The following is a 15,695-nucleotide window of genomic DNA, read 5'->3' on the forward strand; positions in this document are numbered from 1 at the left end:
GCCTGCAATCATTTGCTCAACCCAACATTTGGCCTGTGACCAAGGACAAGATGTCTGAAAAGCTTAATGCCTGGAAAAGGTGTAAATAATTATTTGAATGTTACTGGCTTTGCTGCTTTCCAAAATAAACTGCAACCTGTTGAGAGTGCACTTTCTGTCCGGAGGACAACTTTGTTTTGCACATAATTAACAGCCTGTCCAGCCGTGAAAGCGGCACCACTGCAGATAGAAAGCAGGTTTGTGTGACTTTACTACATCGTCATATAAAGAGAAACAGGAGGTAATAATTTCAGCAAAACTCAGTAACTGTGCTTTGAATTCGCCTACTAAGGCTTTTAAATGTGCTTTAGTGTGTGTTTGGCTGCAGCAACCTACCAAGGCAGAAATGATTGTCTGCTAACGATGTAATATAAATGTGCAGGACTACCACTACCAAGATGCATTGTTTAACTCACCAGAGCATTAAATCAAGTAATCAGGTGCCTGCAATCATTTGCTCAACCCAAGCATTTGGCATGTGACCAAGGACACGATGTCTAAAACGCATAAGGCCTGGAAAATGTGTAAAGAATTCTTTGAATGTTACTAGCTTTGCTGCTTTCCAAAATAAACTGCAACCTGTTGAGAGTGCACTTTCTGTAAGGAGGATAAATGTGTATATGTATGTATACTATAGATAGTAATTCCACCATGTCCTCCACACTCATTCATACTTCTGGGGACATCCTTGTGCCATGTATATCATTTCTTCAAGTTTACCACACCAATCTATACCCCTGGTCCATGCCTCCACTCCATGCTTTCACCGCAGTGGCTGTGGAGGCTCTTCAATGATAATGTCTCACTTATCAATAGGCATCTTAAGGGCTATCAGTGTCCGATTGCTACGGGGCCCACCCACATCTTCAGGAAAGTCCAGGAGTGCTATCCTTGGGCTCGCCTCAAGCTGCATGCCCATAATGTTGGATAGGGTAGAGATGATGGTGACTAAATAGGTCTGTATAACCAGGCACTGCCAAACCATATGAAATAAGTCACCCACTGGGTCTCTGCACCTAAGACATGCAGACAAGCCAATGATGTCCGCACACCACATCCTGCGAGGTGATAAATACCATTGGTGTAAGTATTTGAACTGCATTAGGCAAAGTCTGGCAGAGACTGTCAATGTACGATGGGCCATGCAGGCATCTCTCCAGACTGCCTTGTCCAGCTCTCCCGCCCGGATTTCCCGCTTCGCCCTCAAGGCATCCAAAAACGCAGGCGAGTGTATAACCAGACATTTATTTATTTGTGAGACCCCCTAACTTTACCCAACGGGCCATAAGAATTTTGTTTTCAAGGGGGATGTATTCTGGAATGTCTGCTAGCTGACTATGATAGAGTTGTAGTGCATGTCGTAGTTATAAGTAACAATAAACCTGTGAGGTTGGCATTCGGAATTCGAGTTGAAGTTCTTGAAAGAATTTCAAGGGGTTCCCAGCTCAGATGACACCTATGAGTGATATGCCTATGCCTTCCTAGCCCCGGAACCAATCTAGTGAGGATAATTGTGAAAGCCAGGGCCCCTCCCATAATGAGGTTTCTTTTGTTTCTGTTTGGTTCCATTTTATCCATCGGAGGGTTGCCTTCCAAGCTCTAAATGCCATTTGGATTACCTCTGGGAGTTGAGATGGGACCCCCATAACGGATATGCAGGATATTCTCCAGGCCTAGAAGAGCCAGTTTGCCCCTGTATGTTGGGTAGTCGCATCCCTCAAGTAGCCACTCATTAATAGGAAGGAGATATGCCACCCAATAATATACTTGCAGATCGACCATGGCGAGGTCCTTCATCGTGCACTGTCCAGACATTTCTCTAAAGCCACTCTTGGAGTGCCCCCTGCCCATATGAAGATGCAACCCATGGCCTTGATCGAATCAAAACATGATTTTGGAATGAGTGTAGGATAACTTTGGAGAATATAGAACAACTGTGGAAGAATCATCATCTTAAAGCAATCCTATCCAGGGTGGTTAAGGGGTGGTAATTCCAACGGGTAAGGTCGCTGAGTGTTAGTCGGGTCAGAGGTCCAATTTTTAGACTCCAGGCCAAGTTAGGCTCCCAGGTTATATGTATCCTAAAATACAGGAAACTGACTCTTCGGATCAGGATTGCCATGCCTAGTACCACCGATACTTAGGCCAGAGGTCCCCCCAAAGAACAATGGATTTAACCCAGATCTGTGACTAGGGTGAGTTTTTGAAATGTTTCAGCACTTTGTTTATCATCTTGTTGTGTTGGTATGTTCGCCCTGAGTGGCAAGGGTATGCCCAGAAGTGGGTCCCTTGCTCACTTGTGCGACTGGATTTAAGCTAGCCTGGCAGATGAGGGGTGATTCCCAAAACCAGTCCCAGGATGCTCGTTACCGGTCCAGGGAGGACATGGCCTGGTAGTACAGGCGGGGCTGTTACCATGGGGAACAGGGTCAAGACTGGTTTGCATGTGGCTGGGTCCAAACTGAGGTGGCATGGTGAGCAAAAGAACTATGGATTTAACCCAGAACTGTGGCGGAGAGTGAGCGTTTCAAGGTTTAAGCGCTCCGTCCATCATCTTGTTGTGTTGCTATGTTCTCCCCGACGATCCTCAAGACATGTAGAACTCAAGGGCCCGTCTCACCCAGACAGTACAAAGAGCAAGACGACGTCCGCATGTAAAGCTATGCAGAGCCATACTGCAGTGGCTCAATGGGCAGGGTGAAAAAGGGGGGGCTGGATATATGCCCCCCCCCATTCATACACAGAGCCTGTGGATGCAATAAAGCACTTCCGCACTTCGTCTAAGCATAGCTGGCATAATGTGGTTCTATTAAGGTCTAGTTGGTGTTTTTCCAGCACACTTAGAGGGTTTGGATCCCTACGCTTTGTCGACATTATCTCAGCTTCGAGGTCAGTGATTCGGCTGTGTTTATCCTCAGACTCTTGAACTAGGTATTCTACAAACTTATCCCATAGGAACCAGGAGTTGAGGCGTCACATAGGGTGGGCGCCCGCGGATGGTGCTGAGAACAAGAGCAAGACTGTGGCATGATCTGATAATCCCTAGGGTAGGATATGAGAGCTAGAGCTACAGACAAGATCCTCTGCTGGTATAAACAAATAATCTATGCGAGAGATTGAGCTGTGAGCAGTTGAGGCATGGGTAAAGCCACGCTTCTTTGGGTGCATACACCCCAAGCATTGCTAAGGCCAAGGTCATTGGCCCAGTCTGCAAGGCCGTGGCTATGTCTCGGGGTGCCACTTGAAGGTCCAAACCAGTTCTCCCGATTCATATCATTGAAATCCCCACTAAATACTGTTGTCCTCTGTGGGAGCACAGCTATTCAGTCCCTGAAGTCAATGAGGGTAGTTTGGTGCATCGGGGAAAAAACAGACCTTGTTATGTTGTGTGGGGCCCATCTAACAATCTACAGCAAAATGTATGGGAATGTTGTACGAAGTAGTATGGTTACCCCCCCCCCGAGCCCCTGGAGTGACCTGTGTAAAGTACTTGGTCATAGACTTTTTGGGCAAACAAAGAGCAATTATGACACTGCAGGTGTTTCTTGCAACAAATCAATACTGGGGTTGTGGCTAGGTAAAAAAAAAAATCATCACCGCCCGACGTTTAATGTGGTCTAATAGGCCGCTAATGGTCCAGGTCGGAATGCTGAAAGAGCGAGAACCCATAGGCTTGGAAAAAAATTGTCACTGTCCCTAGTAAGTGGCCACAGAGCCCGAGGTGAGGGATGTGTGGTTTACAGTGTTTGCGGTGATTGGCGTGGGGGAGTGATTCGGTGGGAGAAGAATTTGGACTCAGTAAGTCCTTTGGTTGGATGTTGTACAAAGCAGTTTGAATAAAAAGGAACATCAACATGGAAAACAAGGTCCCCCAAACCCCTCAACGGTCCTCTCTGAGCACTTATTCCCTGGTTGGTATAAAGAATAGGAGCCAAAGCTCCCGTCTGTGGAGCGTCCGATGATGCATTTATCTCAGCGATAAATGAATCAAAGCGCTTCATGTCAGGTTGAACAAGAACAACATTCTCCGTCCCCTACCCTATACTCTCCACCATGAAGAATCATCCACCACCCATCCCAACAAAATGTAGAACTAACTAAACAACCTGGGGTGAGAGATGTGACAATATAGGCAGGCAGGTCCCTTCCAGCTATCTTCCAACTTTTAAAAGAATGCAATTCAAGGACACTGTACTTCTGGCGTGCCATCAGTGGCTGGATCAAAATTAAAATAGTCATCCCAGCTTTAGTCGGTGTGCGCACACTGGACTTCCTGCAGTGCCGGGGTTTAATCACAAGGTTGTTTTCCTCCTTCCCCCTCAGATTCTGAAGTGAGGTCCATCTCCTGGTGTGCCACTGGTTGTCTCCTTGAACTTTTACATTGGCGTTTACCCTTTGCTTTTTTGGAATCTGGGTGGCGGGGGGTGTTTGAGGAAGAAGGGGGGGGGGGTGGTTTAAGAACACATGGGTGCTCTTCAATAAGCCATGTCCATGCCTCTTGCAGAGATTCAAAAAAGATAGTTTTAGCATGGTGGGCCACCTGCAGTATGGCTGGATAAAGGGGCATGTAGGGGATTCGCAGTTAGTGCAATCTGGTTTTAACCTGTTCAAATTACTTTTGTTGCGACTGAACTATACGGGTGTAGTTTGAAAAAAATCAAAATGCGTCCTGATTGGAAGGGGAGATTTTCTCGCAAGCCTTGCTCCTTTCAGAATGGCATTCCCGTTTTTTAAACTTCAAGAAGCATGCTATGAGGGGCCTTCGGGGTGCTCCAGGGGGAAGGCTCAGGCAAGAGATCAGTGCACTTGTTTGATAACATATTAACTGGAGAGATTGGAGAGTCCATCCATGGCTGTAGTAATTGCTTTAAAAATTGTTTAGGGAACTGCCTCGCTGGAATTCGACAAAACCTAGGTCGTTGAGCCTGGCACTGTTTTAGACATCTTCAGCATGAATTTGAAAGCTCTTTGCATCTCCTGTGAGGTGGCTGACTTCTGTCAAGAGGGGTCAGACGGTGTACTCCAGGGTAGAAATTCTCTCCTCAGCCTCAGAGACCCTCTCGACCATTTGTCAGAGGTCCCGACGGAGCAAGGCCACGTCTGTCCCCACCTCTCTTAGTTTCTAGGGACACACTGGAATCTTGAATTGTTTGAAGGATAAGAGATGTAGTGTCCCCGGTCAGTGGAGTGTCAGTCCGAGGTGTGCACCCCCAATCCGTTCATGCCCCCAACGGGGGCCATATATTTGTCCATTTTGGCCTAGCCTGTTGAGCCCTTGTTGCACATCAGGATGACAGGGTCAATGCTCGTAAGAGTGTAGCGACCTTGCGTTGCAGGGCTTTGGGACACGGGCGTCAAGTGAGGGGGCCTGACCCGCTTGCACCAGAGCAGAATGAGCATTCAGGACTAATTTGACTCCGGGAGCAGAGTAGCGTATTGTTTCAGTCCTGTCCAGACCAGTCATGCCGTAGGATGCACCATGATGACCTCTCTTATAACTGCTGAAGAAACAAGAGAGTAGGACTCCGCATACACAGACGGCAATTGAGGTGTTGAAGGTGAACAGGCCAGTGATTAGGGAAGTCATATGCCAGGTAAGTGGGGAACTTCCAGGCCAGTGCAGAAACAAGCAATGCAAGGCTTATGATGAAGAGAACGGGCCCCTTCTCCCAGGGCTGGGACACAGGCCCTCGGTAGGGTACAACAATAGGGTAAAGGTCCACAACAACGGGGGCCCGTGCAATACAGGTCCAACAGAAAGCATCTGGCGAGGGGGAGAAATGCACCCCATAGCGGCATCACAGATTTGAGCATCCAACAGTAATGTACAGTCCAGGTAAGAGGCCCTGATGTGGGGGAGAAAGAAAAGTGGGAGAGGCAAAAGCAGCAGGTTTCCAGGCTGCCATGGAGCCCCTGATCCTTCGCAGTCCCAATACAGGGTCAAGACCCCAACACTCACCACCCGGGGAAGCCCGATCTCCCAGAGGCCATTCCTCAATCACCTCCCGGGTCCTGTGGGAGCCCAGAAGTTAAGCCCACGCAACCCAAGATCCGATCCTCGTCGGGAGAAAACTCACTGCCTCAGTCCAGGGCCGTGCTCTGGGCAGCACTGGACCTAGGCACACCCCAACCTCGTTTGGAGGCACACCAGCACCCCCAGCACTGCGACAAGAGGCAGCAGTGTAAAGGAGCCTTTGAAGAGTGTGCCTACCTTCTTGGCTGTCCAGGCCACGTCCAATACTGATGTCTACAACTTTATTCACATCTTCCTTCACATAAATGCCTTTTTATATCCTGTCCATTTTAAGTTTTTTTATCAATTGTACATTATCAATAATGTCCTTGGAAGAATGTGGGACAATGTAAAGCCACACATCACAATTTTAAACTAGAGTAAGGTCTCCCTCTGGTTAAATATGTTTACAGGCTCATTCACTTCACCTATTGAATCAGGTCAGATATACCTTCAACAGCCAGTCCTCGAGGTAGGAGAAAACTGGCACCCCTGACCTCCGTAAATGTGCTGCTACCACTGTCATCACTTTTGTAAAAACCTGAGGTCCACAGGTGAGAATATAGGGGAGCACCACAAACTGAAAATGCCCCTGTCCCACCACAAACAGCAGGATAGAAATATGGGCCAGCAGGACAGAAATGTGGAAATAGAAGTCCTGCAGGTCCAATGCCGCCATCCAGTCTCCGGGGACAAGACCTGGGCTAGGGTGAGCATTATGAATTTCTCCTTCCGGAGGAAGGCACTGACAAGGTGCAGGATTCAAAAAGGAAAAAGGGTAGGGGTAGGAAAGGTGTTTGGGTTAGTCAAGCTCATGGATGCTTGCACCACTAGACCTTCGGAGGAAGGGTGCTGCGAGAGAAAATCAGGGTCATACAGAGCAGAGGAATATCGGCAGGCAACTTGGCGATTAACTAGGGGTGCCAGAAAAAGGTTTGGCCGAGGCTTCCATTAAGGTATCCATCGGTCATTCATTAAATGGATTAGGGCTATCGGAAGATCTTTGCCCAGGCCGGAGGACTTCTGTCAATACATTGGTCTTAACCTCCAAGATTGGGAGCTGAAAATCAAGTCCTACAAACTACCATAATGTAGGAAGTAGACGTCTCCGTGGCTCATCCAGGGTGGCAAAAGCAGTCCCTATCGTGTGGTGGTATAGAGACCACTAGCCCCACCTGTAAGTCACTGTACCAACTGTCATCCTGATAGGGTTGTGCAGCCTCATCATCCGAGTCATATTCGTTATCGGAGTCTATACAGAAAAGGAAATGCAGAGTGAGTGTTCTCCATTATGGAGGCAGTTAAGTAAAGTGTGGGAAGTGGTGCTTTGGGCGGTATCAGGCAAGACTTCGGCCGTGGCTGGATGAGCGCCAGAGAGAACTATTAGGACCTTCCCTCCTGGCCTCAAAAGTTGTCAACAGCATCTAAAGTTGGCACTGGCGTCAAACTGCCCAGGGATGGAGTGGGTTGTGACACTGTTAGCGGGTTCCGGACTTAAGCCAGAGACAAGTTGGGCTCAGAGGGTCCAAATGGCTCTAAGGAGCCTGAAGGTGCGGCAGAGGAAGGTGTAGGGATCTGAAAAGACAAAGCATAGCTGATCAGAACTCTTCAATCTGATGTGCAAGCTGTTGGACCCATAAACTCACAGGGTGGCACATACATAGACTCTGCACATCACTTCTAGTGTCACGTTACTTTCAGTGTAGAATAGTGCCAGTGCGGCGCTGCAAGTGCACCGGATGATGCACTGAGGCACTACTTAAAAGTTTCCAGGTCCAGTCTGACACCTGGGGATTCAAAAGGTGAGGAATCTGCTGGTAGAAGTCAGCATCAGAAAGAACCTTTAGACAAACATCAAGTTTATATATATATACTTTGGTGGTGCAAAAAAAATTCAGTCTTCTAACACCAGCAAGTAATTCTCTAAAGATAGACCTTTTACTGGCAAGCGTGTTTTTCAATTTGGGCAAATAAAATGAGCACTGCTCAAACAAAACGGTCTATTGTTTGTGAATAGTTGTTGCTACATATCAATTTTCACTCTTCGTATGCCCGAGTAGGAGTCCCAAATATCATGTCACAGATTAGACACATGACTTCATACCACACATGAGAAAGCAATGTAAGTGCCAATATCACCTGGATGGCTACCATCAGGCCAAGATTGCAAAGAACGTGGTGGGTCCTTCAGTACGCTAGGTATCATGTCAATGATGAACACTGTTCCGCTTCACATGCTTAAATAATGCATAAAATAGGCTAGGCGTAACTATCATAGGTTCAAAAACGCCGATGAAGAGGCCCTCTTTAGACTATGGAGCCATTATAAAGCCAAGCCTGACAAAATTCCAGAAAGCATCAGGGCTGACCACACTAATGCTAAGGACAGCAATACTATGCAAGGGACACCAACACATCACTACAGACACAACACCCGTGAGTGAAATGGTAGCTGTTATTGCCTTCTCACTGCTGCTCCACCTCAGCACACAGAGGCACTATGCATAAGTGAATGAGGAAAGAATGAAGATATCCCACGTTAGACTGACCTAGTAAATGTGTAAATAAGCTCAAGTGTGTGAGTGAATGAGTGCTCCTGAGTGTTCATACCAGTCTTCTGCATTCCTTCTACCAGGATCGTCACTGGGAGTGCAGCAAAGTTGTGTTGCAACATCCTCCCTGTTGTATCTCATATTGGGGTTCTGCTCCATCCACCTGTCTGGAGCAGCCACCACAGAATAAAAATTCAGAATTCACAATATTCAAGGTCATACTGATGATAAAGGAGTATATTGCTTGACCTTTTGTGCAAGATGCTTCACTTTCAGTTCTTTTGGATGCCACATCGAGAAATTCTGAAATGATCAGCATCTGCCGATCATATATCCCAAGCATAATAACTGTTTTTGAGGCACTGACTGTTGTCGCTACAAAGTGTAAGCATTATACCACTAACTGAGGAGATTGTTTGACTGCTTTTCCGGATTTCCTTCATGTTGCAGTATTACTGCCAGTGTCCGTTTTAATTTTAAAAGAGAAACATTCTCTCTTTGTCCCAAACTGACAAGTTCAACTTATTTGCTACCTTTCCATTAGAAAGTTAATATTCCTTATGTCATCGGCAGGTGGCGAGCTGAATCCGAAGGTGTAAACTCATAGCAGCATATTTTTATGACATTCATCATCTCTTTCTGCAATATGATTGTCCTTAATGTTGATCCCATATTTGTGCCAAGTCTTGTGTTTCCTCATGGCATCTATGGCACACTGCTGGATTAGAAGAAAAAAAAAAAAACACATAGGGTGCATCTGAGGGGAACTTGACAGCATAAACTCTGTATGGTGCCAATAGACGAGGCTAAGTAGACAAAATTGGAGAAGGCGGCAGAGAAACAGGGACCTATTATCTTTACTTAAATTTAACAATCCTTGAGGACAGTGATGACATTCAAGGACTGGACAACTGGAGAAAGACAACAGGAATGCGTATACCTGTGGGGGAAGGGAGGTGTAAAAGAGGCATGACTCCAAAAATCTTCATTCCCAGACTTCCTCTTCTTCATTGAGAACAAAAGAGATATCTAACTTGATGCAGGTCTGAAACAGCTACTTTAGCGATCTAATATTTTATTTTCCTTTTCCCTTTTTACCTTTAATATTCCACAGAGAACCTCAGGGACACCCAAAGCATAAACAGCAACACCAAATGTAAACTGGAAGCAAAAGATGCATATGATAATGGATGACGGAGGTTCCATCATTATCAACCGTGATGTCATTAATGAATACCTTGTGAATGGGCATGGAATAGGTGATCAACGATTACCTTGCTGATGGGTAGGTTAAAATAAGGCCCCTAATCAAAGAGTAAATGAAAATGCAAAATTAGTGTAGAGGTGGTGCCTACCTTGACTAAAAGGACCTGATCAACAAAGAGGCTGTTGGTAAAGTAGCTAGTTTTAGACAGCACAGAAGAATTTAGTGCTTTTTGAGGGGTGAATGTCCAGTCCACTAGACGCGAGGCTTCTAGGTAGGGAACGGCAAAAGTTGCAACAAGGAAACCTAGGTCTGGTCTGCACATTTCACCTTATCACAAGAAAGAACATGTAAATGATTCAATTGTGCCTTTTAATAATCACAGGAGCTATTCAAAAGACTCTAGCCCAGAGAAAACATCCTATACAGAGAAAATCAGTTGCCTACCTCTAGCCTTCAAACCCTGCCTGAAAAGAACATATTTTCAGTTTTATGGCATGTTTGACAAGTGAGTAATATGTCTTTGGCATGTCCATAACCAATAATTACTTTGAGACCACAGATTTCTCAATGCCTAAATGCATACTTTCTACCAATGGGATGCAGGACAGCCATCACTAATAGGAAAATGTAGGAGACAGTCATTATAGGAGAAAAAAATCTGTTCTACTGGTCATGCTACCAAAGTCACGACGGAGGTCAAAAAGTTGAAACTGGCAGAGGGAAGCCTCGGTATAAGGAGCTCCCTCAAACCAGGCTGTAATATGAAGTAGAAGTAAAAAAAAATGGGAGCTCTGTCGTCTTAATATTTTGCGATGGAAATATGTCTGTCAGATACGCTCTCAGAGAAGATCTTATCCTTGCCACATCATTAGCTGCTGCAGACTCAAACAATGAGGTAGCTGTGGTGCTAGCACCTGTACCTTAAACTGCATGTGTTTTAACACTGTGTACAGCATTTAATAGTATATTCCACTCCCTGCCTGACAACAGGTAATCATTCAAAACACATTAATCTATAAAGGATTCAAAGTTAGAGCCCTTACAGAAACACAAACTATTCACTGCCTCGGATTTGGGACCCTAGATCATAAAGCAGTTCACCACTATCCAGATTACACTCTGGCTCACACAAGTGCCGATAAACCTAACTACTACAGAAATCATTTTTCTAGCTTGACTAGAGAAGTGCACGTTCTCACAACAGCAGGAAGACAAGAGTTTATGCACGCTTACCATCATAATCTCTGCATCTTTGCTTCGTGAGCAGTGGGTTTCTGCTAAATGAATTCCCAGCCCCATGGTTGTTGTAGTAATTAGACCAGCTCTCCTTGGTGTTCTCAGAGTGGTGAGCTGGTGCAACCACTGTGACCGCGCTCGGGATTGCTTGCCCGCTAGAAGAGTATTGATCAGAAATCTTGCTAGATGGCATTGAAACTGGATTATAGGTACCCTCCAACTCATTCCTTTCCGACTCAAACTTAGTTCTCTCACGATGCTCTCCTAGAAAGAGGAACAAATGAAACTGGTTACCTTAAAATGGCAGCGTACAGCATACGTTTAACCAGTGCATGCATTAAATCAAGCCTGACAAAAAGGAATCCTAACTTGACAATTGGAATGCTGTAAATGAAGTGTCATAATATCGCTGCATTATAATAGTAAAAAAAAAAAAAAAGAACGAAAATACAGCTGAAAATGAATCAGTTTATTTCTAAGATTGCACATTTATTATCACGCCACAAGCAATTATTGCCGAAAAATATTATCTAAACAACTGGATTTCCTATTAACAAAAAACTACATCTTCAAAATTTCTATAATCAAATTTCATGCAAAGCGTTGCGCTACTAATAAATATATTAGAACAGCTGCAGCTCCATTCAAAATGCTCAAGTAAATACCGAAGGCAAACACTGCAATACACTTGTGAATACATCAGTTTTTTCTGGCTGTGGTCCCTCGACTCTGCGACTCCACGGACTGGCATCAGAATGCTTTAATGAAGCTTGTGCTGGTCTCAAAGCACATTTTACATATTTTCCTTAGTCCTCGTAAACAAACTACATATGTAGTGCCTATGAACCATAGCATTCTAATCCGCAACGCAAAATATCGGCATTTTAGCTCAATCCTGTTCACTTAGCTACAGGAAAAAGCTTCTTGATGATATACAATAAGATAAAACAAAAGCGAGTCAGGTTTTCAAAATCATCAATAAAAAGTGCAGCACAGAAACTATCAATATAATTTTATTTTATTTCATTAATCAAATATGATGGTAGAAGCCAACTTTGATTTTTTCCTATCTTTGTAGAGAACCGATAAAATATTACTGGCCACAAAACCATAACTAATGTTAGAATCGTGCACTGATAGAATAACTAAAAAAAATTAAGGTTAGGACAGGCGTCTAAGATTCCACTCAATTGCTTTTCAGTAACTAAGCAGGAACCCGAGTTTCTCAGAAAAAAATCTTAAGGCACAATTAAAAAGGGAATGCAACTACATGCTTAACGTTGATACTAGTGAGTCATAGTACAATACAAAAATGCAAGAAAAGGTAAAGCTTAAAAATACATGTCCATTACCAAGCCCTACCATACACTAACAACCGTAAGTAAACAATAAAAAGGTTTCGACAAAGGTGAAAAGCAGGACTTGTGGTGGTACTTGTTTCAGTAGGAGAAAATGTCCAAATCTTAAAATAGTTTCCCGAGACTAACCACAGGCAGATAACATGTTTTTATCCTATAAAACAAATTGACACTGTTTTCAGCGCTGTAACATACATCACTATTAACCAATATATGGTACTCCAATTACCCACCATGGTAAAAAATTGAATCTTCACTCAGACTTCGTCCCAGGAGTATGTCTGATGATGTCCATCCTCACAACCCCACTTCTGGCCAACATACTTGGTTGATCTAGGCTGGCCTGACAAATTACCCCTTAAATAATATACAGAAAATTTTTGTGTGAAATGATTGCCTTCCATAAAGTCTCACCTATAGGGCCACTGGAATTATACGATTGTGGGGTCAATTCGCATAATTAAAGATTTGCTGCATTTGCCACATAATCCATCTGCACCAATCTACAAATTTAAACAAATATATTTTTAGCTCAAACGATTCAAAAGTTACTAAAACTGCAGCACATGCATTGCCGCACAGTGGAAGGCCCTTTTCAAAGTAATTTTTTTTTCTGTTGCTATACTTGGGTGTTTAACTGGTTCAAATGGGGTCCAACAATGCCCAATGTTTAAAAGTTTGAAAATGACAAAATAATGAAGTAATACTATCATAGAGTGCCGCATTATGCAGCATAATTTGCCTTCTCTAGCCAAATAATTTACTCAATCCAGCCACATCATTTGGCCCTCCCCTGCCGCATAATTCAAGTGGATCTGCCAATAAAAAAACTGACACAGATGACATCAACTTTCAAGATTCTTTGTCAGGACTGGAGGCGAGGTTTACATTAATCTTTTTTTACTCTATTCAACGACAGTCAACATAAGAAATTAAATTTTCCAGAGGCCCATGGTGAATGAGAGTCAAAAACAACATCCAAGCGTCTCTCTCACAATCCTTTCAAGATCCCTTGTTAATGTCTAATCCCCCTCTTTCGTCGCTGCTCCAGCAGCCTGAAGTGGCGTATTTCAACATCTCTTCAGTCTACTGTTGCATATGGAACTGCTCGCTTGATTATGGCTAAGGTATGTATGTTTCATCACTTTGCCTTGATGGACACCACGGGTACATATTCAACACTGCTTATGCGGCACCAAAGTCATCCGATTACTTAGTAGGTGGAGCATTGGCCTCCCACCTGCATCTGGGGCACTATGCCCCAAAGCAGGGAGTCCGTATCTTCAATTCATAGCTTCAACAATTGCATAATGCGGTGCTGTCGCCCCTTAAGGTCCATATTCTGTAAGTAGCAAAGACTGCTACATTGCACCAAAAGGACGTTGCCCATGTTGCATACCCCAGATAAGGGGTGTTTCACGTCCAGGACTTCTAACCCATAATCGAGACTGCAGGTCTACCAAAACTCACTGTGCTTGCTCCAGTACTACATCTACCTTCAAGGCTTCAATAATAGTTCGAAGCACTTTCATAACTGCAGCATATGCAGAGTCCCGAGACATGCTGAGGAAGAATTCCTTGCTGTATTTCCCTTTTTCTGCTACACCCCACCTGGATAGAAAGTTACAGATAGTTTACTGCTTCCCAGACCCCCTTCTCATGGGTGATGAGTGCCCCAAGGTTACTGAGGAGTAGTCACCCCCAGGCACAGTCTGCTACCCACACTGTTCAAGACAAGGGGAACAAGGAGACATGAACAAGGGGTAGATTTGGATGCCTTCAACAGGCAGTAGCTAGCACTTTTATTCCAGTCTCTTCCCAGACCCACATACTTGGAGTTCTGGCCCCTACACCCAAGGGTGGCAACATGGGGGATGTTTTTTCAAACCTAAGAACACCTAACACCTGAGAACCCTTTGATGGCGATGACTCACATGGAGACTCACATGGGGATTCAGGTCCCTCTAGGCCCGGGTGCCTGCAACGCAACTCAAGTCGGGAGTATCCGAAAATGACACAAGACATGCTTGACGTGGATGATCTCCTTCATTCTCGCTGTTCAGAGTGGTCTTAGTCCGAAAAAGGAGGTGACTTATCCGTAAACCACTGGTGAGAGGGGTCTATCCATGCCTCCAGGAGGCGTGTCCTCACCCTTCCCGAGAGGGCAAGGGGCCATGACACCAATAACAGAAAGCAGTATGGCCTCGTTTCTGGGAAAATATGTCAGGCTTCAAAAAAAGCAATGGCCGCTCATCATGATCTTGTCAAGATAAATTGCTTGACATTACTGGTCCCATCACTAAGATTTTGGGCATGGCTGAAGAGGCCAAACAATCTCGGTCTTATGTCCGCAAATATCCTGGCTGGGTGTGCTTAGCCTGCCGTTTCAGATCTGAAGCCAAGGTAAAGGCTCCCATTCACAAGGAACCACTTCTGCTAAATGTTCTCCCTTGTACTCAACTAAAAGTTGGAGGGCGGCTTGCAGACTTTAAGCACAATCTGAGGCATCTCTCCACACTGACTTTTTCAGCAGCTTGTGCTGCAAGGGTAGGCAAGGCTTACAAATTCAAGACTCTTCCTTTCAGACTCTCTTCAGTATCCTGGTGCTTCACCAAGGTGCTAAGGCAATCCAAGGAGGGTCTACGGGTCCAAGGAATACGTCAGATTGTGTACCTCCATGACATCCTTTTGATGGATCAATGCCCAAGGATGCTATCAACATACCTTCAACGGACTGTGGGTCTCTTGCAGGGTCTGGGGTATATCACAGAAAATAACTCTCTCATTCCAGCTAAGACGACAACATTCTGTGGATTCGTAATAGATTCCAACAAAGTCACACTGAGTCTTCCGATGATGATGGCAAAGATAAGACCGGAATTTCGGAAGAGGCCTTAGTGACAAAAGACCTAGTTGTGAGAGATCATCAGGATACTGGGATTGTCGTCATTATTGATCCAGGTGCTATTATCTGGCCCGCTTCATTACAGGTATTTCAAAAGTTAAAAGCACATTATCTGCGAAAGGGACTTCCATACGTCAGAGTTGAACACCAGCAAAAGTGCCTGGGGTGCAAGATATGACAAATTATCGACAGAAGGACAATGGTCTGCTCAAGAATGAAAACTACAGATCAACTGCTTGGGATTTCTGGGGGGTTCATTTGCAATATGATTCTGGACCAAAGAGAAGGTGCAATGCTGCGTCCTGTTGAAAACGGACACTGTTTCAGTGGCACGTTAAATCAATCACCTGGGGGAGAGCACATTCAAAAACATTATTGGAGCTGG

The 15,695-nt window shown here is 44.8% G+C and overlaps 1 protein-coding gene across 3 annotated transcripts in view; it reads right to left on the reverse strand.

Moving 5' to 3' along the window:
• The window catches only part of RBM27 (RNA binding motif protein 27), a 622,061-nt gene that overhangs the window by 405,658 nt on the left and 200,708 nt on the right, over positions 1 to 15,695 (reverse strand). For all 3 annotated transcript variants that reach the window (XM_069244680.1, XM_069244679.1, XM_069244678.1), the window contains exon 7: positions 11,045 to 11,311. In XM_069244680.1, coding sequence (XP_069100781.1) covers positions 11,045 to 11,311 — 267 coding nt within the window. The remainder of the gene's footprint in view (positions 1 to 11,044; positions 11,312 to 15,695) is intronic.

Source organism: Pleurodeles waltl, chromosome 7, assembly GCF_031143425.1.
Source record: "Pleurodeles waltl isolate 20211129_DDA chromosome 7, aPleWal1.hap1.20221129, whole genome shotgun sequence".
Classification (NCBI taxonomy): Eukaryota; Metazoa; Chordata; class Amphibia; order Caudata; family Salamandridae; genus Pleurodeles; species Pleurodeles waltl.